The sequence below is a fragment of the Balaenoptera borealis genome (genome assembly GCF_965194805.1).
Source record: "Balaenoptera borealis genome assembly, chromosome: 8".
NCBI classification, from domain to species: domain Eukaryota; kingdom Metazoa; phylum Chordata; class Mammalia; order Artiodactyla; family Balaenopteridae; genus Balaenoptera; species Balaenoptera borealis.
In genome coordinates, this window is record NC_138865.1 from 118,668,008 (window position 1) to 118,695,977 (window position 27,970).

A 27,970-nucleotide genomic window follows, 5' to 3' on the forward strand; every position below is an offset into this window, starting at 1 on the left:
AAAAATCAGAAGATAAATCAGACTAAAAATAAATATAACAGAACTCCTTTAAAGCCTAGGAATTAACAACAGGACTAATACCGTGATAGTAAACTGATTAAGAAAGGGACACCATTGTAACTAGGCTAAAGCAACCATATTTCTTTACACTCATGCTGCAGAAGGCAGGATGCAAGCAACCGCGGGGCTAAATCCGTGTCAGTCATACAACAGTTTCTACCACGACAAACGGGGAGAAATGCAAAGTCAACCTGTGTTGGGAAAAAGGTTTGAGGCAAGGGGATAACAGGACCCCATATTTAAGGGCTAGGCAGCTGTGGTAACAAGAGTACATGCAAGGGCAGGGACGGGACTTGGTGAAAGGAGGAGAGATACACAGGGAAGGACTCTCTGCGCTCTACGTCACCACATCTGAGCTTCACTCCGAGAGGCAGGTATGGCTACCATCTCATTTTACAGACAAGGAAACCAAGACTGGAGGAGGTAAGTAGCCTCCCCAAGGCCATCCAGCTCCAGGAGCAGAAGCCCAGACGCAACACAGCGCCGACGGGCTCAAAGCCTGAGCTCTTCGCACCAGGCAGCTGGTCCCGATGGAACAACTGGGCAGGACAGGAAGGTCCAGCGGGGTCGAGGGGGACAAATGACCGCGATGTGACGCGGAGGAGGCCTTCGCGGTCTCACGTGAACGTGTCAGTGGGACCATGCGGGCAGAGGCCAGAGGACAGAGGGAGGAGTGAGGGGAGAGCTGAAGGGTGAAGGAGATGCCTGGGCTGGAACTGGGCTCTGTCGCTCATTAGCTGAATGGCGCGAACGGGTGACGCGGGCTCCCTCATCTGAAAAATGGGGATGATACTTGGAACAAAGTACATTGGCTGTGTAAAGATTAAAGAGAGTAAGACGTACGGAGTGCTGGCTGGTGGCTGGCATGTGGGTTGCAGACAATCACAGTTAAAAACGGGGCAGCTGAAGCCCAGAGATGCCAAGCGGACCTCCGCCTCCCTGTCCCCCGCCCCAGGCCACACAGGAGCCAGGACTGACCCTGGGGCCTCGACGGTGGGCCTGGGGCTCCGGTGACCGCGTCACCCTTCTGTGCACAGCAGCGGTTCTAGCCCCCCGGACCCTGCCCGTGTGGACCGTGTGCCCTGGTGTCCGGGGGAGGTCCGTCCACATGTTGGGTCTCACGCGTGGCTGGGAAGCGGCAAGAGACGGGCCTGCAGTGGAACGCGCTAAACTCGTTCCAAACAGAAGGCTGTCAGTTCCTGTGCTTGCAGTTTATTTTTAGCCAGGTGACACGACAGCCAGAGTGAACAGGCTCTGATGGGAAGGAACGCTTTCTCTCCCCCCTTGTTTGAAGGCAGGTACTCACCTCGTGTATAATTTTAAATGTTAACACCCTGAGTTTCAAAATATGCAAAATTTCAGTCAAAATATCCGCCCCAGCCTAAGCCCTACCACTTCAACGACGGCTCCTGCCACTGCTAACGCAAGATGAAGAACCAGACTCTTACTTGGGGGACTGATACACGACTGCCGGCGGCGCAAGCAGACCGGGGATGCGTCCCGCTTCCGGCCGAAGGTGCTGGGCCGCGCGCCTGGGCTCAGGCCGCTGGGCCTCCAGACCCGGCAGCAAGGGCCACACCGAGGCAGGAGACACACCGGTGTGTGCACACACGCCCACACCACTCTCGTCTGCTTCTGAGTCACGTGAGATCTGTCCCTTCCCAGGCAAACTCAGCCAGCCCTGGGGCTGTGGAAGGTAACTTCTGGTGCGTGTGTCATGCCACGGATCAGGAATATTTATCAAGGGGCTTTGAGTCCACACCGACTGAGGCAGAGGATGCCGTTAGAAAGCGGGGCTTGGAGACGGTCCTGCTTGCCTTGAGGTTATGATCTCAAAATTTCCTAGCTACTTTATGATTTTATTCTAGTCAATGCACTTCCGACTTGGGACCCAAACTCAAACTCTGAGTGGTGGTCCAGACAGCAAACAGGGGTTCCTGCCTTCCAGATCCAGACCTCTTCCTCGGGAGGAAGAACCTTGGGGTCAACCCTGCAGGGGTTTCCCCTGCTGTCAGCTGCCACCCCAACGGGACCCACCTTTCCCTTGGCCAGCTCGCTGCCTGCTTTTCCTTTGTTCTGAGGCCCAGTGCCGAGAAGGCAAAGTACAGATGGGAAGATGAAATGTTCTAAACCCAAGCCCACGATGGGCTTCTCCTGCCAAGCTGCAGTTCTCCCAGAAACTTGCCAACGTTCTTGCCCTCTTTGCCCTCCAAACACCCAAACCCCTCTCAAATGGGCGTCCTGAGCATCCACCAGAGTAATCCTGTAGTTACCAAGCAACAGATCAGTTTATCTAACCACAGGGAACTCCCTTGTAGTGAAGGCTGGATAACCCCCCCCCCCCTTGGTTACCAGGCTGGATTACCCAGCAGGATAGGCAGATGCCACTTTCACTGCCAATGAGGTGAAATCACAGCCTAATTAGTAAATCAATACGCCTGCTAGGATGGCCACTGGAGAAGAGAGATCTCAGGACCTTCTCCCAACTTTATCAATAAATTCATAGACGATCATCCTAGGTAAAAAGCCATTCTAACGCAGGCTTTTGCTAATGGCATTCTTTTGCAGGACAGAATTTTAAATTTTATCAGAAGATAAAATATGCATTTTTATGTATTGTCAAGTCTCTCAATATTTTCTTTTATGTTTTATGGCTTTAGGATCATGCTTAGAAAAGTCTTCCTCACCCTAGCATTTTAAAAATATTCAAGGATATTTTCTTTTAGCCTGCTATTGCTTTAATTCTATCTAGATTTTGTTTTGGCTTATGGTAGGATGTGGCGAATTTAACTATTTCTTCCCAAGAGTCATCCAGTTATCCGAGACAGTCATTGAACAAGAAATCTTTTCCCCAAGGTCTTGAAATGTACCTCTAGTACATTCCTTCAGACTTTTGGAACACTCCCTGCAGGCCATATTTAAAGAGTAGATGTTGATGATGATGATGACGTCAGTGGGGTCCACCACACACATTAACATATAAGCAAATAACAGTTACAGCGGTTGTTAACGGATTTAAATATAAAGCACGTCAAATCATAGCCATTGACACTGGCTCTGTGACTTTAATAATAACTGTACTATTAGCACGTGCATGACACCTACTTACGTCAGGTGCTGTTGTAAGCACTTGAGAGGCAACTAATTCGTTTACTTCAACAATCCTGTGAAAGAGGCACCACAGGCACAGCAACCGAGGTGCAGGGAGGTTAAACAGCACGTCCAGGGAGAGATGGGATTGGGGCCCAGGACTTTCCGACTCCGCGACGTACACACTTAACCGCTGTGCCTTAAGTTTTTACCAAAATAAGGAGCAAGTTCCTCACACGAAATATTTCCAGTACAAAAGCAATGTTCACATTATAGCAGATCTCGAAGACTTTTGGAACCCCTGATAAAGTGCATCGTAAGAGTAATAGCTGGATAACAAGTGAAAAAAGCAGTTTAAGAAATCATGACTTGCTCAATCTCATTATAGTTATAAAAAAATCCTACATGTATACCTTCAGAGAGTGTATGAGCCACAAAAAATGTGAATTAAGATTAACTTGGATTGTGGGCTTTTATTGGATGATTTTTAAGCTTTTCTCTATTTCCCGAACTTTTACAATAAACCCATTATTATTTTTGTAATCAGGAAAAACAGTATATTCACTTTAGGGGAAAAAAAATCAAGTGGTACAATTTTACCCTGGGCTGAAATATCAAAGTATTTTAATTTTTACTTATCAAAAACCTCTTTGCCTCTGGCTTTCAGTTTGTTTGATTTTGTGAGGGATTTTTCTCTTGTGGTATAATTAAAACAGACAAACAGAAGACCAGTAAAGTGTATTTCTTTCTCTAATCTGAAAAATTCTGCTTGTAAGCAAATGACCCAGGGCCACACTGAGGCCCCAAGGACGCTGCAGCAGAAGCAAGCCCCCAGACTGGAAGAAAAGCCTGGGTTCTGAGTGATCGTGGAAGGAGACAGTGAAGGCTTCAGAGGCTTGAGGCTGACTCCAAGTTTCTACCCTCCTGCCTCGCCCTTACGGATGAAGCAAAGGCACAGAATCTGAGGGGGTTTAGGGGGCTCTCAGATGACAGTGAGAGTGACCAACAACTCCAGGGAGAAGGTGACAAGCAGTCCCCCTGGGGCAACAAAGTAGTTCAGGTGCAGAACCCGCCAGTGTGGGACGATAATTTAGCCTACTGAAGGGAAACAAGCTATCAGACCTTTTACGGCCATCGAAGGAAAAGGAAGTGCATCAGGGCTCTTTAACCTCTGGATTCTGTTTCGGCAGAGATGCATGCTGATGGGCTGCCCATTTTAGGGATGCCTTCTTTGCGATTTCTTAGGACCACACCGACTCTAGCGTTTGTAAAACTCCCAGGGCCCCAGGAGACACTCCATTCCAGGGGAGCCCTGCTGAGGCAGTGGATATCATTCCAGAAAATTCCTGAGTGGCTCTGTGGACGCAGAGATGGAGAAAAAGTGGGTCTCTGCCTCACACCTAACAACCAGACCCAGTGAAGAGCTGGTGGCGGGCAGATGCCAGGCCGTGCAGGTCACAGGCGATCAGTATGTAGATGCCATGACCGACCTGCTGCCCGGAAAGGCGCCCACAACGGGAAGGGGGACAGAGACAAGGCTTAGAGATGGCCGAGGTCTGAAAGCGACGCCCTGAGTCAGAATCCCAGAAGTGCATGGAGCTTTGGGATTACCTGTCCAAGTGCCAGAGACCTTTACGGAAGTTCTGTCAGGACCCAGGCCTGGACGTCATACCGCAGGTGGCGGTGTTGGGGAAGAGGCGTAGCAGCTGGACTCTTGATGGCACTGGTTGGAATCCCAGCCCGGCCCTCGCCTAGCTGACGACCCTGCAGAGTCAGAAGCTTCCTCTAAGCTGAGATTCCTCACACGTCAGAAAGGGCCTCCACGTGGGTGCAGGCGTAGCGTGAAGGTAAAACGAAGGGTGCTTTATAAAATCTAATTCTCTGTGAAAATGTTAAGATGGAGAAATACAGGGTGCACATGGAAACAATTAAGTGCTTCTGTAACTGGCAGGACTGTATCCTACAAACACTGAGATTGATAAGCCTGGGCAGAATCCCAGCTCCAAACCCTCTGGGCTTGCCCTGCTTGACACCGTTACCGATGACTCGAATGACATCATGAGGCACATTTATCACATCTGCAGATGAGACGAAGCCCGCAGGGACAGCCAGCGCACTGGACGGCAGAGCACCCCAACGGGCCAGAAGGATGGGCTCGGCCAGAAGGTGACCCTGAACTGGGGCCCATGCTCCTGCGTCAGAGAAGGCGGGTGGTTTGGCTCGTCACATGCGCACACAGGCAGGGGCTCAGCTGCCGAGTTTCCACCTGAGCCACAGGCTGACCCGATGCCAAGGATGGGAGAAGCCGCACAGGGTCGAGCCAGGAGGCCAGGGTGCGAGTCCTGGCCCCGCCCCGGGAGAGGGACAGCACGTGAGGACATGGAGGAGCAGGGGAGGAAACCCACGGCTCTGACGGGAGCCCAGCCGGCGCTGAGCCCTACATGGGAGGCAGCCGTGGTCTCTGCTGTCACCACTGGCTGCAGTGACAGACGTGACTGCCCTCCTCTCTGGGCCGGCCGGTCTCTACTGCATGTTTGGGTAGTTGGACGAGCCAGATTCTGACAAGAACCTGAGCGGAGAGAAAAGCCACCCAGACGACGGGCTGGGACCTGGGTCAGCTGGAGGCGCTGGGGCAGGGCGGCCCGGGCCAGGCACACCGGGGCGGAGCTGGCCCTCGGAGGGGAGGATCCCGGCACCGTCCTGCAGAGGCTGTGGAACTTATTGTCTGAGTTTGGCCAAGGTGCTACTTCTCTCAGGGCCAGGCTGCTCACTCTCAAAAGGATTAAACGAACTAATGAATCAAAGCCCGTATCAGAGCGCCTGTCGTGAAGGCACCGGGAAAATGTTGACTATAATTATCATTAACAATCCGGAAAGAGGAAAGGCAGAGGAGATGAGCAGCCGTCATCAGATACCGGACGCCTTGTCATGCGGACCCGGGACTGCTTTGATCAATAACAACACCTTGTATCGTCAGGTTTGTAAATCACGCACATTCAGCATTTGAATCCCAGAGACCAAAGGGTGGAAAGTGAAAGTGGTCAATTTGGGCTCATTTCAGGAGCTCTAACTAGTTAGCTCTAACTAACTCCACCCTGGAGGTGGCGAGTCCCCCCTACCCCGCTGCTGGGAGCCCTGAAGCGGAGGTCTCACAACCAAGGAGTAAGGTGACGGATGGCACAAGTTTCCCGGTGGGCGGGAGCGTTCAGGGAAGAGTCTATAAAGCTTCCACTTTTTTTTTTCTTTTTGGCCACACCGCGAGGCTTGTGGGATCTTAGTTCCCCGACCAGGGATTGAACCCGGACCCTCGGCAGTGAGAGCGCCAAGTCCTAACCAGTGGACCGCCAGGGCATTCCCGTGAAGCTTCCACTTTTTATTCACAGACTCAGAGAGAAGCGGGCCGGGGTAGAGGAGTCAGCACGTACTGGACGACGACTCTAAGCCCCGGCCGGTGCCGCGTGCCGCGTGTCCGTCATCCCTCCCCACGCCCCACACGACCTGACAGGCCCCGCGGCAACGCGCAGCTGCTGCTGAGCGCCTGACTCCGAGCCCGGGCCTCTCCCACTGCACCCTCTGCCTCTAGACTCAGAAGGAAGCTAGAGAAAAAGCCGGATCCACATCTTGCCCGCAGCTGTCTGTTCTCAGAGATCCGCCCCATGAGCAGAAAGCTGCTCCCACCCACTCCAGGGGTTGCCATTCTGATGGCTTCAAATCAAATCCTTCCATATATGCACCAAAATATCTCCTGCTTTAAGTCCATTTCTCCCAGTACACAAAGAATTATCTGTTCACGGGCAAAAAACACCCTTAACAGAATTCATCTACTTGTTACTTAGCCTAATACTAATCGTAGAAACCAGAAGCTTCCAAAGGGGTGCATGCAAGGAAGGAGACGAGTGCCAGGAATGGGGGCTCCGGAGTCTCTCAGACTCGGTGCCACGTGACCGGGCATGTCCACTTTCTCACCAGTTACTGGGAACTCGGCCGTGGTCAGAGGGACCTGGTGAGGCTCAATGAGACAACGCATGTGGGTTCGGCACAGCCAGGGGCGCACGTACTCCCTCAAGAGACGTGCTGGCACACAGCCAGATGCCATCACTCCGGGATGTCGGTTCTCTCAAACCACATCCCTCTTCTGGACTATTTATTGGTTAAGACGTCACTCCACGTGTCAGCCTGCTGCTGGAACGTCAGGACCAGAATGGAGAGAACATCTGGAAAAGACCTGAAGTCATTTCCTATGGGTCCTAACCAGACGGAAAGGCTCTGTGGCGTAAGAGCAGAGAGTATGTGGAGGGGCTGGGGATGTGAAGGAGCCCAGGGAACGTGGGGACAGGTGAGAGGAGGGGAGTAGTCAGCCTGAACTAAGCTGTGTGTAGCAAGGGGAGAGCAGGGGGACCGTCGTGCTCCTTCCTGATTTCTCGAATGGTCTGAACTAGAAGAGCCCGGAGCAAGGACAAGGCAATGCAGAGTCGGGTCTTCTCCTGCTGCACGAGGCCTCGTGGGTCTGGCATCTGCCAACGCGTGCTGGGCCGGGCCCATCTTCAGACTCCAGGGCCGGGAAGGCTCCAATGGGAATGTGCCGTCTCCAGCATCCTCCCGGGAGAGGCTGGCTGGGTTCCTGTTCTTTGTCGTCAGCCCTGACTGCTTGCCTGAAAGCACGCCCCGTGGCTCCCGCCGTCTGCAGGTGACCCAGGTGTGGAGGCAGCGCAGGGTCACTGTGAAATCCCTCTGATTGCCTCATTAGCCGGGGGTGGGCACGGACCGGTGGCGGGGTGTTTCTTGAGGAGGCTGGTAATTGCAAGGTGTCAGGCAGAACAAACAGTGGTAGAAGCAAGGGCCAGATGTAAAGAGCTGCATGTGCAGGGCTGGTGCCTGGCAGTGGGCAAGGAGCAACCTGGAGCTGCGCCGGGGGTGCTGAGGTCGGGAGGGCCGGCCCTCCGAGGGGCCCTGCCCACGCAGCTCAACCCAGGGCTGCGTGTGAATGCAACGGGGGGACCTCAATAATCACATCACCCCCAAGTGACCCCTCTGTGCCAGTGTTCCTCACCCAGAAGAGACCCAGCCACCGCCCACAGCACTCGTCCTGCCCCTTGTCCCAGTCTGGACACTTCTTGCCGGTACAGATGTCCCAGAGAGGCAAGCCAGCATGGGCTTCGAAGTCACCCATCTCATCACCCTTGACACAGAGGCCAGCAGAATATGGTCTCGGCTACAGTCCATACAGGTCACCCAGGTTCTATGTGAAAATCCTCCTCCTTAACCCTAACTCATCTCTAAAGCACAGGCCCTCTGTACTTTCATACGGCCCCCCAGCAGACTGTGAGAGGAGATTCCGCTGCCCTGCTCCACAGGACACGCCCATCTGTCCTGACAGTCACTGCCGGCGGTCCTAGCTATTTCCCTCTGGTCTTCAGGCTGAGGTCGAGTGAACTGACCTTCCGTGGGCATCTGCCCTGGCCCTGCCCAGGCTGGTGGAGACCCCGATCCCGAACCCACTCATCTCCACGTTCTGTGGGTTCCTCCACTGTGACGTCGGGGAAATGGGGCCCGAGGCTCAGTCCTTCTCGGGGACTATTTCATGCCAAGAGGAAAGTGACCCCATGCTTGTTCTCTCAGGACAGACTAAGGAGTGGACGGGGCGCTCCGAAAGGCAGGATTTGCTGTTTGCTGGGCTAACAATTCAGAGGCATTTACCTGGTTCCCGTCAGAACAATTCCTCTTTTCTCTTTCCCTTTATGTTCTTGCTCTCAGAATTACAGAAGACTTTCAGGTTCCGTTCATCTATTCAAAACTACTTCCCGAGCACCTATCGTGTGCCAGGTAGGTGCTGGGGATGTGATGAGGAAAACCAGACAGGGTTTCTACCCTGAGCTACACGGAGAGGAGGAGAGAGACAGGAGCCACACAGACACACATCACAGACACGTGCAGGGCTCCTGTGATGGCGGTGAGCGGGTGGGGTCGGGGGTGGAATGGGGGCGCGTGGTGTCCACCCAGGCAGGCGGGCCAGAGGAGGCTTCCTCGAAGAAGGGACGGAGGCCCAAAGACGAAGAGGGGTGAGGAGAGGCCCAGGCCCGCAGCACGCTGGGCAAAGGCCCCGGGAGAGAATGAGAAAGCAGGGGTGCCAGCTGAGGCCGTGGGGAGAGGGAAGAGGGGGTGTGTCCTAATCATCAGAGTAACGAGACATCATCGACAGGCTGGAAGAAGCGAGGGCACGAAGGGCGAGGGGAGCACCAGTCAGCGGGACCAGAAGGGCCGCAGGAGACTCAGTAGTGGACTGTTGGAAAATGAAGTTGAGGGGATTCACGGGGACGGGGTGGGGAAGCTGAAGGGAGAGACCAGGAGGCCAGAGGGATGAGGGGAGGGGTCAGCGGTGCAGGACGCCGCTCCAAGATCACGTGCGCAGAGGATCCCCCATGTTTCCAAACGGGGCTTAGTCCAGCCTCTGACCTCACGTTTGGCCACTCTGTCTTCCTACAGAACGATGACTGGCTCAAGGAAATCGAGAGAATTTTCCCAGTGGGCAAGATTCCAGGTTTGCCTTCAGCTAATTAAGTGATATTAGGGAGGCTGTAAATGCCACATAAAAATTGGCAGGCAAGCTGCTCCTAATGATGAGAATATTGCTTTGCAGGGAGATGCAGCTGCAGCATCTTCATGCTCGTCTTGGAGGCGACCAGCTCTGCGTTTTCAAGGTGGCTCCTGATAAGAGAACTTGGAGGTGCTAAAAGGTTAATGACAGGTTCACTCTCTCCGTTGCAGGGACGCTTCTAAGTGTGATGAAGGCCGGCGGGAAGAACCAACGCTCCTGTCTGGGTCACCACCTCCACAAATGCTCCCCCGTGTTCATGTCCCAGACACTGTGTCGATGCTTTGTACTCGTCACCTGCTTGATCCCCAGACAACACTGCGAGGCTCCGTGCCACTATCTGAGAGGTGAGGGGACTGAGGAACAGGAACGGTAAGTGATCCAACCCAGATGCCTGTGTGGGTAAAACCCAGACTCTTAATCACTGCGTGACACTCCCACAGTCAGCATTTAAGAAACAAGTGGAGGGGCAGGGAGATGGCTGATGGGGGTATGAACTTCTCAAACTAGAGTCTACTCAACACAGTAACTCTCACAAGTTATTTAATAATTACTGAAAAAGTGAGAGTGAGAATCACAGAGAGGGACAGAGCAAAGGCCTTCAAAGATGAAAAATGGGAGAAAACTGTAATTTGAAAAGATACATGCCCCCCTATGTTCACAGCAGCACTATTCACAATAGCCAAGACATGGAAGCAACCTAAGTGTCCATCGACAGAGGAATGGATAAAGAAGACGTGGTACATATGTATACGATGGAATACTACTCAGCCATAAAAAAAATGAAATAATGTCATTTGCAGTAACATGGATGGACCTAGAGATGATCATATTAAGTGAAGTAAGTCAGACAAAGACTAATATCACATAACACCACTTATCACTTATATGTGGAATCTAAAAAAATGATACAAATGAGCTTATTTACAAAACAGAAATAGACTCATAGACATAGAAAACAAACTTGTGGTTACCAAAGGGGATGGGGGGGGGTGGGAGATAAATTAAGAGTTTGGGATTAACATATATACACTACTATACAACAGGTAAACAACAAGGTCCTACTGTAGAGCACAGGGAACTATACTCAGTATCTTTTAATAACCTATAATGGAAAAGAATCTGAAAAAGAATATATAAATACATATGTATAACTGAGTCACTTTGCTGTACACCTGAAACTAACACAACATTGTAAATTAACTATACTTCAATGAAAAAAGAGAAACATAAATAAATAAAAAGCAAAAAAAAAAAAAAAAAAGAGGTGAAAAATGACCCTGAAGTGGAGGTCTACAAAATCTCTGATTTGAACTTCAGTGATAAAGCATTTCACAGATGAGAAAAGTCTGGCAAGAATGACCTCCCTAAGGATGTTTCCTTATTTTAACAAGTACACTAAATGTAGAACTTTGGAAGTAACAGAGGTGAAGGACATGCTCTGTCGTGCTGGGTATGGTGGCTAAGATGTGAGGCCAGGCCCCAGGGGACCAGCCCCATGTCCCCTTCCACGACAGATCCCAGCCTGCTGAGCCCTGACCAAGCACACCCGGACCCAGTAAGCACTAAGGGATCACACAGCTCTACTTTTTGATCAAATGAGAACTACCAGGTAACACTTAGCTGGGCTGGTTTGAGAACATTTATACAAAGAAATCTTCTACGCATGAAGAAGAACTTCAGAAAGACCCAGACAGTAGAAGCCAGTGGTGAGACCAGCCTTAGGTAGCTGCAAACTAAACTGTTTGGGGGGAAGTAAACTTACAATTATAGCATATAGTCCAAACGAGATAGGGTGGTTTAAACCCAACAGACTCGCCCTTTCACATTGCCACCATAACACTAAGACTTTAAGGCTCATTACTTTCTATATCCTTGAACCAGTGACCACAGAGTGTCAAACGGATGAGGAAGTTGTCTGCTCACTGGTCCTGGACAGGTTCTACTCACATGTGTGACGGCCTAGACAGACAGACAGACACCCTGGCGAACAACCCAGCTCTGCCCTCCCAGAGCAGACAGCGCTGGGTCTCAGCGTCTCCTGGGAAGATGGAAATTTTGGAAGGTATGTTACCTTTGCTTCTCAGGGACTGCTGAATCTACCTAGCTTCAGAATCAGAACTGCATTTCACGGAAGGAAAGTGCTGTGTTCGTGATGGATGTTGCTAAGGGGCCATTCAAAATTTTACCAACAGCACCGACTCCCTGTGTGCGTGGATATGTAGGTATCTGGGGTGGGGGGCTGTTCTGACAGGCTTGAGTGTCGGTGGCAGAAGAGTGCTCGTGACCCTGTGCTTCTGTGCGCAGGGGGAAGACACTTACTGTTCCCCTTCAGAACTGAGGACTCAAAAAGGAGACAGACAGAGACCTGCTGATTAAGACCTTATTTGGGGACATTAACTCTTTTCTTCCTTTTTCTGAAAAGTGGTCCAGTAAAGGAATAAAGGCATATAGACGAGATAAAAGTTCCCTCTGTCACTGCATAGAAATGCCCGGTAGTCTCCAAGCCTAACCTGCCCTGGCCTCATCCGCTAATACCCGGGTGAACTCCTTGCTTGGGGATGGCAGGCGAGACAGGATTTTGCTTACGGTCTCATAAATTTGCTTTGCAGATATCAGAGGTTTGCACATAACATAATTATTCTAGGCAGTAAACACCATAAAATGGAATGCAGAATAATTTGGAGAATTTAGCGCTATTATTTTACCCACCCATACAGAACCCAAGGAACCCATTCTCTTCCTTGACAGATGGATTTCAGAGGAGACGCCTCGGCTCAGGACAATCATTGTGGCCACAGCATAACTCTCCACACTTGTGTGGGGTTTAATGGACTTTTCTTTCCTGTTCCTTAAAAAGCGGCGACTGGCATTGGCTCGAGCCCTGACTGAGGTGTGGAGAATCTGTCAAGTTTCTCTGCCGTTTCCCCGACCACAGTGATACGGTCCATGTGCAGATTAGCTGCAAAGCCATTCTTCCTCCAGGAGTGACAAGATCTCCCCCAATAAGAAAGGTACCTACTGTATCCTTGAGTGCCCGTCTGCATTAGCAAGGCAGGGGTGGGGCGGGAGGGTGTAAGGAGTGTGGGGAGAAATGCCTTCAAAAGAAGGGCGTGACAACGGAAAAAGTAGCTGTAACAGAGTGGTGACATGGCAAGAACAGAGAGCGGCACTGTCACGGGCGGAGTAATCGCGTGACACGCTGCTGTCACTCACCACCCGGCTCCCTGCTGCGCCAGCCAGACATCAAAGGCTGCCCCATACCATCTTACATGCTCTTTATCGGCTAATCAGCCCATTCTTCCCTAAATAAAGCCCTGTTAAATCCCCTGCTCACAGGGGTATCGTCGTCCTGGTGCCCATCTGCCAGCGCGGGTCAGCTGAAGCGGGAGGCGGCGGCTTGCTCTCTCCCTGGCGGCTTCGCAAGGTAAGGACAATGCTGGCTTCGAGTCCCCCCCCCTACCCCCAGCGCCTCGAGCCTCTGCCTCTGCCTTCCCTGGGTGAGGGCTGGGCACACCCAGTCTGAAGAGCTGCTATTAACGCTTGCAAAGGTATATCAGCTGCTGACAATAAAATACTGGGGTCACATTTACTTGCAGGAAGAAGAATAAACAAAATACGTGTTTCTTACCAGGGATCATGTGGCAGATGGATCCCCACCTCCTGCAGGTGTCGGCGTTTTAGAGACGATGGGACAGGACGGCCAGGCTTCCAGATCACTAGGAGGTCGTTCCAGACCTGACTGCGAGCCTCACAGTTTTGTCACATACTTAAAACCAGTTACTGTGTACAGATGCCAGCTACCCCAAACCCAAAGCCAGGAACCTGACTCTGGTGCATGGCAGTCCCAAATCTGGAGTGGAGCCGAGGCACCTTCTCCCTCTGGGAGGACCCGGCTCGAGCAGAGGGGTCTCTGGCCGCAGCCCTGCCCAGGACAGGTAGAGTGTGGCAGCAGGCAACGCTCTGCACCTCAAAACCGCCTGGAAGAAACCAGAGCCGGACGTGTCTCAGTCTTGTCCGGGCATCGGAGGAGAGCGTGCGGGGAAATGCCTGCCTCACAGAATCACTGGAGTGTTGCCCTATATGAGAGGGATTACTATAAGAAAAAAGACCAAGCATCTTAAAAATTCCAAAATGGGAACTAGAATTAGGCAACCTTTTATCCATTATAAAGAGCCTTCTAAGTGCCAAGTCCCTGGACAGATCCAGTTGGATGTTCTAGAATCTTAACTCAGCTGGTCTCCAGCTCTCTGTCCTAAGGTGTTTCACCTGGATGGCCCTTCATGGTTCAAAAGGCACAGTCACATGTATCACCTAATTCTGATTCTTCTGAAGTGGCTAAAAACGTGGATTTCCTTTTCCCTTTTGCAGCTGAAGAAAATGAGGCTCTGAGAAATTAAGCAAAGACACGGCCCAGAGCTCACAAGCTCACGTCAGGCTGGAGCTGGAACCGAAGGCCAAGCCCCCTAACTCCAACAGCCGCCTCCCTGCACTGGGAGGGCATCTCCCTCTGTCATTTCAACCAGAGAACCTGGGCCCTGATGAGGCCGATGACGTGACCGGCTCTTCTCGGTGAACACGCGAGACAGACGCTGTGCTGGGACACCTAGGAGAGTGTGGTACTGCCCACAGGTGCTCAGTGGCAGGGCAAGGATATACTGGCATTTGTAATTAGCAAGCAGAAACAATGATCTGCCCCAAATCCCCCATAAAAGCAGCTCCTGGTATCTAAGAAACTCTAGTTCCCGCAAAGGGCTGGGGCTGGTACTAAAAGAACACCGTGTGTTTTTTTTGGCTGCACCATGTGGTTTGCGGGATCTTAGTTCCCTGACCAGGGACTGAACCCAGGGCCGTGGCAGTGAAAGGGCCGAGTCCTAACCACTGGACTGCCAGGGAATTCCCATGAATACCCTGTCTTTGGGGAGAGGAAGAAGACCTTTTACAACTGCATTTCGTGGAGGGAAATCATCTCAGGGCCTCTTGAAACTGTGAAGATGGACTCGGGGCCCAGTGCCCAACCTGCAGGGCAACACTTCTCACTCTGACTCTGGACGGTTCCTCACGTGTTTTTTGGGGGAGGGTGGGGTGGGGAGCAGGGGGCAGAGGGAGAAGAGTCCGCTGCACTTGCCCTACATGTGCTCAACGCTGGAGGTGAGTGTCAGCACCAAGGAGAGCGGCACGCGGCGCTGGGAGCCCCGGGCCTGGCCCCCACGCCCAGCCAGCCTGCGGGAGCCCTGCGGCCGCAGCAGAGTTTCACGGAACACACCACAGTCTTCCTTCAAGTCCCCGAAGCTTTCCAGGGTGGACCACAGCGCATCTGGAGCTCCGAGTGTGAACAGCCCCTGAGTTACTCTACGCGTGGGCACTCTTGCTGTTCCAATAACCCCCACTACTCTGGACCCACCAGGCGACATCACCGAATTTCTGCAAGTGCCTTAAAAGCATTCAGATTAGGTATTTTTCCAGCTGTTCCAAGCACTCACCATACTGAGAGAAGGGCAGATACTGGTGATAATTTACCACAAAAGCCCAAGTTGGCACACAGCAGCCCCCCACACCATCTCATGGCTGCCAATCTGGACAGAGTTCTCCATACCCACCTGACCCTCAGCCACTTTTGTCACAGGACAAATTCAGCCCACTTACCTTTTCAGGTTTGCTTTCTTCTTCTTTGTGGCCAAGGCACTGAGATTTTTAGGGGCATCTCTTAGCCCGAAGCTCTTAGCCACATGCCCGAGGTGGAGCGATCGGACGTGGAAGATGTGCTTCAGCTCCCGGGGGTAGGTCGCGTAGGCCCGGATGAAGGATTGCAGGGCTGAAAGACAGCGAGAGGGCGGGAGGCGGTCAGGACGGGTCTCAGCTGCCCCGGCCTAAGGGCTGCCCTGCGCAGTTCACCCTGCCGGGCCACGATGGACACACAACCAGGACAGCACAACAAACATCAACAACCTAAAGCTATACTTGTGTACTTTTTTTAATTTTCTAAAAATAAGTAAGTCTACCAGCCACAATGAATAAACCCAATAAAATTTCACATTTTACTGTGTAGCTTGTAATAAACCTAGAGGGGAGGGTCCTGTTTCCTTCTTCATTATAGTCTTGGGGTCTAGCACAGTACCTGGCACACAGCAGGTTTTTGTTGTATAAATGAACGAATGAGAGAATGAGTGAAGAAACTAAGACAGGATCAATGTATACCATCTTCTTATGAAAAATGAAATCATTAGACCTTTATATTGGGAAAATTTTTCCCTAATCGAATTATTATTTTTTCGAATAGGTAATACATGCAAATGTCACAAAATTTAAAAGGCTCACAAGGCTTTATTATGATTGCCCTTATATGTTTATTATTACCGTACATTACCATTACTGTAAACACTCTCTCCGCCCAGAGTGCCACCTCCAGCTGCCCATCTGGAGGAATCACTGACATCAGCTCTCCATATACTCATGGGATTTTAAAACCGAATTTGTGCTAACGCATCCAGAATTGATCGATACGGGGTTTCTTACCCTTTCAAAGAATGTGTAAAAACGGAAGCAAAAACAGAATTTTAAAGAGAAAGAAAAGTATTAAATTTCTAAAACAGCCCACAAGACAGTTCATCTGTTGAGGACTGCCAGCGGTGTAGAGCTGTCCCTCAGACAGTCCATCACGAAAGTTTCGGTCCTGTTTTAAAGTTAAGAAAGAGGCCCTTGTCCTCAACCCGGCACTGGTCATAGGCGGTTCCCAGGAGGGTGGCGCTCTGGCTACCCCTTGACTGGGCACTCCTTTTTTTAAAAATTTATTTTTATTTTAATTAATTTACTTAATTTTTTGGCCACGCCACGCGGCCTGTGGGATCTTAGTTCCCTGAGCAGGGATCGAACCTGTGCATCTGCCCTGGAAGCGCGGAGTCGTAACCACTGGGCCGCCAGGGAAGCCCCTGGGCGCTCCTCTGAGGAATCATCTTCCTATACCTCGTTCCCCTTAAATGTCTCCCGGTAACAGTGACACTCACGTGTCTGCCCTTTTCTCACTCCAACAGGGCAGGCGGGGACCCTTGGGACTGTTCCCCATCTCCATCCCCACTGACTTTACTTCCCCCAGAGCCCCGCCCTACAGTGCTTCTGATGGAAGCAGGCACTAAACACCAGCCTCTCTCGCCCTCGCTTGTTGAGCCACTGGACTGGCAAGTTTGCCCACAGCTTAAACGTAATATTCCAGCAGCACCTGGAGATTGGCGTTTATGAACAGTAATAAAAAGTGTCATTTTAGCAGATCAGTTCCTGGAAGGATCCTGGGAACCCGTCAAAGCTCTATTTACCGAGCAAAGTGAACTCCTTTTCCCAATCGATGAGAAATAATAACCAAGGCAACTCCACTGTACCCCTCTCTTAAATCTGTGCTTACTCCCCTTTTTAATGACTGGGGACAAGGTTTTTCAAGGAAAATCTTTAACACTTCAAATGGTCCGTGCTGTTTGGAGGGTTCTGACACATATTCAAGTCCTCAGAGGGGAAAGCTCTACAACTATCGCGACCCTGGAGACGCCAGCCTCTTCTCCAGCTCCCTCTCTTTCCCAACCGCCAACATTTACTCTAGACAGAAAAAGCAGACTGGAACCACGCCAGGCCAAAGCAAAGAGTCTGCACCTCTAAAATCTCATTTACCCCGATACTGGCCCAGGCCTCCTCACTCATCTCACTCTTGTGCTTGAGCAGATTAGCAGGTCAGAGAAGATTCCTCTTCTCTACACCAATCCTGAGAGCTGAGGCTGGAGAGCCTCTGTCCTGGGAGAGGTAGGTGCTCAACTAACAGCTGTACGGGGATAATGAGTTCGCCAAGAAACGGCAGGAGAGTCCTCTCCCTCGACAACTCGTCAGGCAGCATCTCCCACTGCCTGCTTGCACTAAGCCTCCCCGTCCTCAAGGCTCCTGTCTCGCTGGGGACAGCGACAGCTGGTCGTCCTCACATACACGCACGGACTCCCAGGTTGGGCCAATTCAGAGAAGCAGGAACCTCAGACGGAGCGCAGCTGTCTGTAGGACCTTCCAAGGGGCAGGAAGTGGCCCTGCTGGCCGCGCCAGGAACGCGTGGAGGGAAGAGGGCTGTGGGCCCGAGGCGAGCGGAAAGGCGAGAAGTCCTGAAAGGAGGCATTTATTTGGGAAGACGGATGATGCTCCAGCCAATCAGAGCAGGCACTGGCACGTCACCAAGTCCCACTTCAGAGCCAGAGGATGACAGAATTAAGGGAAATCTATTTCAAAGTACCTTCCAAGGACATTCTGTCCTTTTGAGCAATAAAACCAAATGTACCCTTGGACATCTGACCAGGGAGAGCGGCATCCTGCAGATGAGGCTTAGGGTCAAGGAGGCAGAACGGAGCAGAACTCCAGCCTGGAAGGTGCAGCTCATCCGCGCTCCTCCCGACCCCACCGCTGCCCGAGAAGAGCACGCGTCTGTACAGAGAAGGCGCGCTGCACTCTCCTACGCGGCACATCAACAGCGACGACCACCCAAAGAAAGGGGGAAAGGAGGCTGCTTGCTCTAATTCTCTTAAAGACAAAGCATTTGGCCAAGAAGCCAACCTCCCTCTGATCACACTGAGGCGAGAGGGATGATTTCAGTAGTTTGCATTTTCTTGACTTCGAGAAGCATCCCTTCGGAGCCAGGCACAAGCCCTACATGTGTAGCCCTTGCTCTTCAGGGCAGAGCGGCTCGAACCGCAGGGCAAGTGGCGCTGTGCAGGTAAAGGACTCCGCTTTCTGAAATTTTTGTTCAGGACTCTGGAGTTCAAACTGAGGTTACCACAATTTTTACCACCTGAAGCTCTAGCTACAAGCTGCAAGACATGAGGGGAAAAAAGGGTAACTGCTTCTGGAAACTGACCACGATAAAGTTCAGGTCATTAGCAATGACTGGGTCAGAAAATACAAAAGGAAAACAAATGCATACTTGGCCCAGTTTCCAACTAGGTTTCTGCCGTGAAGGCAAAACCCAGCTGCTTTGTTAATTATTCATGAGGTGGGTTCTGAAATGGCATAAAAGGGAAGCAAGTCAGTAGTGGGGAATTTGCATATGCAGATTGAAATGCAAAAGACAGTATCAACTCCTGGGGTGTGGCAATTATATGTATATTCTTCCCAAACCTCCAGAACTCAATCCTAAGTAAGAGGAGAGAGAAGAATAGGGGAGAACCTAATGTCTGCTGTGGGGTGACCGAGATCTTCTACGGGCAGTTTCCTTAACAGATCATACATTTATTTCCTTCTTGGTACATAAACATTGGGGACTGGCCCCACTCCAACATCCTTTAAAAAGAAGGCAAGTAACTCTGTTTCTTGGTATAAAGTTCAATGGTAACGATAATGAGAGAAAACACAAAACCGCATTCTCTAAGGACTATTCACTGTAATTTTTACTCTGATGACCCAGTCACGTTGAAACAGTTGTAGGCTCGCTAGAATATCCAAATTACCTCTGACACCGACATCGTAATGATGGTGTTCTTTCTCTTCACTGCAACTCTGCTATTAACCCTGAAATCCTGCTGCAAACACTTGATTATGCATCGTACAGAAAGCTGACGTTGCCTAACTTTCAACAAATGACCAAACTCTAAAGTTCCACTGAGACAAACATTCTATTCCTCCTGACAGAATGTTCCAGTACATCTTTAAGGGCAGGTTCTCAGGAGGAGCCTTAGGAGTTGCTGAATTCACTTCAGGGAAACGCTAGGACAGGATATTATCAGAAACCAGACTGGAATACAGGCTAATTATTTATCAGCAGTTATGGGGCAATTACTGGGACTTCATCTCTCATCTTGGGTAGTTCTGATTAAGGACTGCCTAACTAAGGACTGCCTTTATGACGTGCTAAGGTAGGTAACAGGCACTTGCAAACACTTGCTGACTAACTTATTTCTGTCATCTATTTCCAGATGACCATAACCGCCCGGCAGCCAGTCTCCCAGCCTCCACCCTGGCCCCCAGAGTTTGTTCTCACTCAGCAGCAAGTGACCTTTTCAGACCTTGTCAGACCACACCTCTGCCCCAAGCCCTCCAATGGTTCCCCTTCCACTTGTGGTAACCGGGTCCCCTGGATGGCCTCCACGCCCTTCCTCTGCCACCCCTCCCCTCCTTCCAGCCACGCTGCCGTCCTGGAGTTCCCGTGCACTCTGACCCCCACGCCCCAACCTGCCTGGACGCCCTCTGTCAGAGCCACGGGGTGGCCCCTCTTGACCTTCAGGACAGGGCTCACTCTGCCCTCACCCCTTCGTCTCCCTCACTTGCTCTGTTCTCTCCATCGTTCTCATCACCTTTCCCTAGACTATCTAATTTATGCGTCATTTACTTATGGTGTTCATTACATTCATCTTCTGCTCCCCCACTAGAATGTTCTAAGGGTGACAATTTTTGTCTGTTCTGATCCCTGGTGTATCCCAAGCACCTGGAACGGCGCCCAATTCAATAAATATTTGTTAAAGGAATGTTGTTGTTTTTTTTTAAAGATTCAATTCATAAAAAGAAGAAAAGAAAGGATTCTATAGTGTTTATCTATTGGTAAGCCAGCCTGGCATTCTTCTCAAAATAGTAGGTAACTATCAAAAAGAACTCTGGATCCCCCAACACGGGGGTAAGTCACTAGCCAAGACACACACATTCCGGCATGAAAGACACGCAGCTGTTCTAAGCTCCCTTCTCCCGTGCTCTGTTCAGCGCTCACAGTGAACTGTTGAGTCCACCCTTAATGCCTGGTGATCCCAGGGGCCAACTTATCCTATAAAGGCACTGAATATTAAATTAATACCTAACTCTTTTGTAAATTTCCCAGGAATTGGGTTCATGGCCCATGGTCCTTCCTCAGCACTGTTCTTTCTCATTTTTCTTTGTACTTTCAAATAGGAACTGCTTTGCTCTAATAACTCCAGCCCTTGCCTTCATCTCTGATTTCCATCTCTACAACTATTTCTACTGACGTGTCATATCTCTTCTATCTGGTTTTCAAAGAAAGAGAAAAATGGATCCCTGAGATCCAAGTTGTTGGGTCAAAGCTCTAGTCCTGATGTAAGCCAAGATAAAGCCTCATTTGTGCAAAACACGGGGAAGGATGAAATTAACATTTAATATCACTTTAAAGCCTTCCGTGCCTGGTTCCAAACCCCTGCAGAATTAGGGAGATTGAAGGCTTTTGCTGGTGAACAAAGATGCCTGGTTGGCCTCTCGACCTGTCCTGTCTGGGGGGCGTGCAGGTGGAGGTGGGGACGATGCCCTGCTGGGTTATCCATCCACAATCACCTAAGAAATCGACCAACCTTTCTTGGCCCCGGAGACCGTCCTCTCACTGGAGTGCACGTAATCTTCAAATACTGTCTGCAAGACCGTGGCTCGCTCTCGGATTTCCTGGGGGCCAACGGAGCGGGGTTTCTGGGAGGGTGACGGAAGGATTAAAGGAGAGACAGTCAGAGTCAGGAATAATGAAGCAGTTTATAACAGATTTAATAACAGTAAAATCACACAGTAACCACAGAGGGGCCAACAAGGGTAATCCTTTCAATATTACTAGGGAAAAAAAGGGAGCGATAAAGATGCTAAAGTCAAGCAAAGATGAGGATGGCTTTGTGAGGGAGCAGATCATGTCTCTTCTTTATTTACTTATTTACTTTTCTTCCTGGCCTCTTATGACTCATGTTCAAAATCAAAGTCTACTGGAGACACTTTGGAATTTTCCAAGTCCAATTCAGGCATTTAAAACATCACTGGACACAAGCAGTTTTTAAAGGAATCTTGTATGGCCCGCTTACGCCTTCAATCTCCTCGCCTGCCTTATACTCATCGGTGGAAGCCTGGCCATTCCTGTCTAAGAGCATCCCACAGTCACCTGACCACAGGTTACTCTGTCCTTGAATCGTAGAGCATGCGTCCTCATTCCTACGAGGTTCAGACTCTGAGTGTTTCGGATTCACTCTTTCAGCCCAGACCTCTGTGCTGAGTTCCCAGGAACCCACTGAGGAGTGGGTTGCTCCAGCAAGCCACATTCAAGAGGATGGCAGGGACCTTCGCAGCCAACAGTCCCTCTGTAAGAACTCACATCTGTCTGCATAGAAGACCTTACAGATGGAAAATATGAGGAAAATAAAAACTTCTTTTCTTTTCAGCCTTTAGCAACCCCAGAGAAAAGATTTCCTTTCTTTATATCCCCCTAAAAACAAGTGGCTTTTGTTTCCTGTATCTTAACACGAATGCTTTCTATTGAACGTGAAACCAAGATCCAAAAGAACCGGATTTGGCTAATGTGCCTCTCTAAAGATGTTGATTCTTTGGATGGTGCTAATTAAGCTCTACCCACACTCACCCCCCAGTGTGGGTCTCACCAGTGTGAGACCCAGCTCATGCTCCTTTTAACTCCTGTAGAGGACAGGGTGCGAGCCCCTGGGTCTGGCTGACCGACCCTAACCCCGTCACCCCGGTCTTTTTCACATTTAAAGGTGCCGGAGAAAGAATAAAGGGAGGAGAAGAAAAAGCCTCCTTCTTCGGAGAGGCATTCGTCTCTGTGTTAATAGAGACTTAACAACCTGAAAATGTTTTTAGTTTAGTCAAATCATTCCTGCTACCTGTTTGGTTGATGACAGTCTAGCTGATTTCACGGTACATGGTCCCCCTAAGGGTTTTATCCACTCAAATGTCAAGAGAAAAGTCACTCAGGAGCTGTGTTACGAAAGTGGACATTTGCTGTTGTCATTAACAAGGATTTTTTTTTTTTTACCCTCTTAACTGATGTGAAATGCAAACTTTTTTTTTTTTGCTGCCCTCCTTTCGTTAAGCCACCTCAGCAGCGAAACTGTCACCTTCCTTGCGTTTTTTTTTTTTTAATATGAATGTGAAATTAGCGAGGATGCCCTTTCCCCTGGCGGACAGAATCCTCTGTTATTAAAAAGTAAAGCACTTTAATAATGAAAACTTTTTCCTCTTTTTCCTGTGTTTTAACTGTTTAAAATTAATGAGAAGGGCAGAATGGTTGTCAAAGCGATATTGAAAGCCGGGCAGCCAGGACTGAATAAGCACAAAAATCCCTCTAGAGTGTTAAATAAACAGAGCTGCAGCCCTCTCCAATCCCTCTGTTGGTTACTGTATACATTCTGTAACAGCTCTCAGAATAGATCTGAGAGCCAGGGAGGCAGAGAGGTTTCAGAATTCCAATAAAGGCCTCAAATTAAAGACAGCCTGGTGCGAATTCCAGGAGAAAATTAAAGAGACCTCAAGCTTAAGTGACAGGTGACTTGCTTCTGTGTCACAACTGTCAGGGGATTTAGTGATAATATGGCAATATATTACAAAGGGCTTTTCTTATTTCCCCCTTTAGGTTTCAAAATGAGGTATCTTTTCTTCCCAACCAAAAAAAAAAAAAAATTACATATATACATACGTATAATGTGAGTGTGTATACTAGTGAAATATGTAGAAAAAAACGCAATAAAACTAGGTTCACATGTTTGAAATGATGAGGTCACTTTAGTAGAATATAAGAAAAAGTTAATGGCAGAAAACATAATATACTTAGGAGAAAGCAGGTCTTACCCCGCCACTTCCAGAAATACTTTATTTTAAAATTGCCCCTCTTGAGAATGAGTGTTTTTCAGCTGTCTTCTTGGGAGGACAGTCTGAATTTAAACTGAAGACACAGGGAGCAGAGTCATGCAGTGCTGGCTCAGCCGCAGGCAGGTAAATGCTCCCATAATGAGAGGGGGTCAGACCCCGGAGGGCACATCCCGCAGGACCGGCTCTCCCACCCTCAAAGATGCAGACTTAGTCCTGCTTAATGAAGCAGCTTGCAACTAGCAGACTGTGGGTCGTTTAGAAAAATAACATTTCCAAAGGTCTAGACGCATTCAATACCCTTTTTCTGTAAAGACCCCACTGATCTTGGAGAGAAGAGACAATCCACAAAAACTAGGCTAGGGGCTTGTGATCTTATTTTAATCTCTCACCATGCCAGTGAGCTTTTTGTTAGGATGAGTTTACAGATGTATTTCATAGGACAAAAAACTTTTAGGAAAAACATGTTGGGGTTTGTGTTTATACCGTGAAGATGAAAATTCATGCCTATCAAGAGGCAACAGATGAGCCTTAGACAGCTGGGCTGGATTATTTTTGTTGTACAAAGTTTTAGGTGGTAGCAGCTGGGCACGGGCGGGGTGGCGGGGGCTGGTTATCTGAAGCATGTGTCTTGAAATCGCCAACTTCTAAGGCATTTTTAAACTAAATGGAAGGATTTTGTTTTAATCATTTTATTGCCAAGCTGAGTTTTACCCCCACGGTCCCTAGAACCTTCTGAGCACTTCCCAGTCAAGTTGAAAGATCACATTTATTCTCTTTGTAGGCGGCTGAACATTCGCGCACCCAGACGTAGCCATATATATTTTATATACCTAAATATGAAATATACATTTTACAGATGCTTCACTTGCTTGCGTTCTGTTCACAGAAGCCCCAAAATGTATATGCCAAAGGACATTTACAATGGCCTTCAACCAAGCTGGGTGAAGACGGGCATTATGATGAGGTGTCTGGCTCGGTGTGTAGAAGGCCCAGCTACTGAGCCCACATTCACCTGCCCGGCCCCGGCCTGTGTGCCAGAGAGAACTGCCCACATTGAGGATACCAATTAAGACATACCGTATTTAAAACAGAATTAAGGGAGTTCTCTGGTGGCGCAGTGGTTAAGAATCCGCCTGCCGATGCAGGGGACACGGGTTCGAGCCCTGGTCTGGGAAGATCCCACATGCTGCGGAGCAACTAAGTCCATGCGCCACAGCTACTGAGCCTGCGCTCTAGAGCCCACAAGCCACAACTACTGAGCCCACGTGTCACAACTACTGAAGCCCGCACGCCTAGAGCCCGTGCTCCGCAACGAGAAGCCACCACGATGAGAAGCCCGCGCGCCGCAACCAAGAGTAGCCCCTGCTCACTGCAACTAGAGAAAGCCCGCGTGCAGCAACAAAGACCCAACACAGACAAAAATAAATTAATTAATTAATTTAAAAAACCAAAAAACAAAAAAACAGAATTAAGGGCTTCCGTGGTGGCACAGTGGTTAAGAGTCCGCCTGCCAATGCAGGGGACACAGGTTCGAGCCCTGGTCCAGGAATGTCCCACATGCCACGGGACATGAGCAACTAAGCCCATGAGCCACAGCTACTGGGCCTGCGCTCTGGAGACCGCGAGCCACAACTACTGAAGCCCATGTGCCACAACTACTGAAGCCTGCGCGCCTAGAGCCCGTGCTCCGCAATAAGAGAAGCCACCGCAATGAGAAGCCCGCACACTGCAACGAAGAGTAGCCCCACTTGTCGCAACTAGAGAAAGCCCATGTGCAGCAACGAAGACCCAATGCAGCCAAAAATAAATAAATAAATAAATTTTTTAAAAAAGAAAAAAAAAGCTGTAAAAAACCCCCCAGAATTAAAAGTTGTAGCCAGCATTTACTTTATTCTCTTTACTATTCACATGAGTCATGCACATAATATACTCTTTCAGGCTGTATATCCATGAGATAATTAGTAATGAAGTCAATTTAGTTTCGTTTTTCTTTGTCCTCTGACTTAAAGGTAAATTTGGTCAAACAAGTGGTGTTTATGGACGTAACATCTAGAACCTGGCATGATTAGTTGAGTTTTCTAAGTTAACCAGTTATTTTGGTGTCGGTGAAAGCCCAACCTTGATTAGCACTTTTTCTTTTTAAAACCAAAGGCCACCAGACCTTAAAAATATCAAAACACCCTGTCCATCTGAGCAGCAGCTCAGGACTGAGGTGAACTCACAGGGCCCAGGGTGTGGAGCATGCTGGGCCTCGTTTTATTTAAACCTCACAGCAACCCTCCAGGATGGGTCCTCGTGCTGTCCTCATTCTACAGATGGGAAAATTGAGGCTGCGGAGGAGGAGGTAATCTGCTCAAGGTTGCAGAACGGCTGGCTATAAAGCAAGGACTCGAACCCAGGTCTGTCCGACTCTGGGCCCCGGCTCTCACCCACGACCTTATGAAGGCTCCTCAAGCCCCAGCCAGTCTTCAAGGCTGGCCTCAGGCCACAGAAAAGGCTTAAGGAGAGGAACTGGGGCTGCCAGGCCACAGAACGGCAGATGTTAACAGAATGGCTGTGGCTTGTCCCCCGAAAGAGCAGAGGAACGTTCTCTTGCTCTGGGGAAGCGTCCTGCCGGAGGGGCCCCGAACCCGTCCACAGCTTCCCCAGGGACGCACAGGGGCACACGACCATTGGCGCCCGGGAGAGAACCGGGCTGTGTTCAGGGGGTAAATACTGACACCAAAGCCTGTCCTGGAAACAGTGTAAGACTAGATTATTCAAACCTTTACCATCTCATTTTGTAATTTTGCGGCTTGCTCTTATTTCTGGAGAGCAGGCAGATGCCAATTTTCCACTTAGTGTGAAACAGCAAAAAAAGGCGCTGGGCTTCATGTCAATGAGTCTGGACTTTAATTCCACATCTGTTACTAACTGATGTAACAAAATAATAATAATAATAGTAATAATAATGAATACCCTTTGCTACCTGTGTTGGGACTTTCAGGTTATTTCCTACTCAACCCTCCAATCTCCTTCTGAGAATACTAATATTATCTCAGTTGTACACATGAAGAAATGTACTCATGAGCCTTAGGAAGGCCCAGGACTGGCCCAAAGCCACACAGCTGGTGAGACGAGGAACTGGGCCCTAAGGCCATGCTCCCGACCTCCCTGCTGCTACATGCTGCCTCAGACAGCTCCCCAGGTGCCCCTGCTTCGCCCACGTAGCTGTCCCGGGGCTATAATTAAATAGCCGTGGGAACATTTGAAAAAAAAAAAACCCCAAAAAACCAAAAAAAACCCCCAGAAAACCACCGCCCCCCCACCCCACATTTCCACCCCCCACCAACTAGAATTTGCAATAGTTTCCAAAGGACAGAGAAGTGTGCCGAGACCAATGAGTGTCTCATTTCTGGTCAGTTCCCTTGACAACAGACTATCGATAATATGGGATGGCCCAAAGTCTCCGGTGCCCCGGTTGTTCTATAATATCACTTAAAATATCACTTAAAATAACGTGTTGATCAACTGAGTCCTTAATCACTTTCTTGCTCACGGGGATCTTTGCTGTGGTACCATTTACTGACCAAATCTCACGTTTATGAAAATGGCTAACGTCACCCAATTTAACAAGCACTTTAGTTCCAATTTCTTGGCTTAACTAATACTAACAGAGGCTTATTGGTACATGGTGAAGCACAGGTGCTTTGAAGTTAGATGGCCTGCTTTCACACCAGGAGAATCAACGATTATTGTGCCCTCGTGCATGTTCCTTCAGCTCTCTAAGCCTCGGTTTCCTCACCTATAAAGTGGGACAGTAACATCTGCCTTATAGGGCTGCTGAGAGGATGAAACGGGACCAAGCGTGTAAAGAGCTTAGCACAGTCCCAGGTCTGGAACACACGCTGCGGTAACAGACACTTGATTATTTCCTCTCCTTTTCTTAGATACATTTCCGGAGGTACTCTCTGGAACAGAACTTAAGTCGGGGTCAGCCAGATGGAGTCCTTGCCTCAGGGAGAATATCGATCCAAATAAAGACACATGCTAATGCATAAAAGAAACTCTTAAACTTGATCTATTTGGCTCTGACTTTCCAGTCTATCCTCAGGCATCAAAAAAGAAATGTAAAATATCCAAATAATTAAAATTTCATGGACAAAATTACACACAGCAACATCATTACACACACACTGACAAGTACATGTGATACACTGAGTAACGCGGTAGAGCGGGGGGCAGAGGCGGGGGAGTGATTCCGAGCAGGGGGGAAGCCTCGGAAGAGAAGCAGGAAAGGATGTCCCGGGCTGTCTGCAACTGCTCAGGATCTCCATATGGAACTGCACGGATAATAAAAATTTTTCTTCTCAATGATCTCAACTTCACTCTTCCTCTGTGTATAGCGAATGTTAAAAAATGGATGAACTAAGTGTGTCTGAACGGAGATTCCGAGCTATTTATTTTTTCCACGCTGTCCTGGGTGGACGGGTCTAGCCAGGTGTCCTTGCTGATAATCTGGAGGGGGACCACCAGCGCTCAGTGTGTAACGCTGCCTCCAGACTCATTCTGCCTGGGATGAGCCCTCCTTTCCGGGAGCTTGCTGCAGCCTGGCAGACGCCCAGGACGGACTGGAGCCCATTAACTGGATGAGCCCAGCAA

The 27,970-nt window shown here is 49.6% G+C and overlaps 1 protein-coding gene across 7 annotated transcripts in view; it reads right to left on the bottom strand.

The window, feature by feature from the left end:
- Window positions 1-27,970, bottom strand: part of DDX31 (DEAD-box helicase 31) — a 135,602-nt gene that overhangs the window by 64,084 nt on the left and 43,548 nt on the right. For 6 of the 7 annotated variants that reach the window (XM_082400753.1, XM_082400755.1, XM_082400751.1 and 3 more), the window contains 2 exons: window positions 21,046-21,157; window positions 15,389-15,557 (listed from right to left, as the gene is read on the bottom strand). In XM_082400753.1, coding sequence (XP_082256879.1) covers window positions 15,389-15,557; window positions 21,046-21,157 — 281 coding nt within the window. The other variant, XM_082400756.1, reaches the window with a different exon arrangement.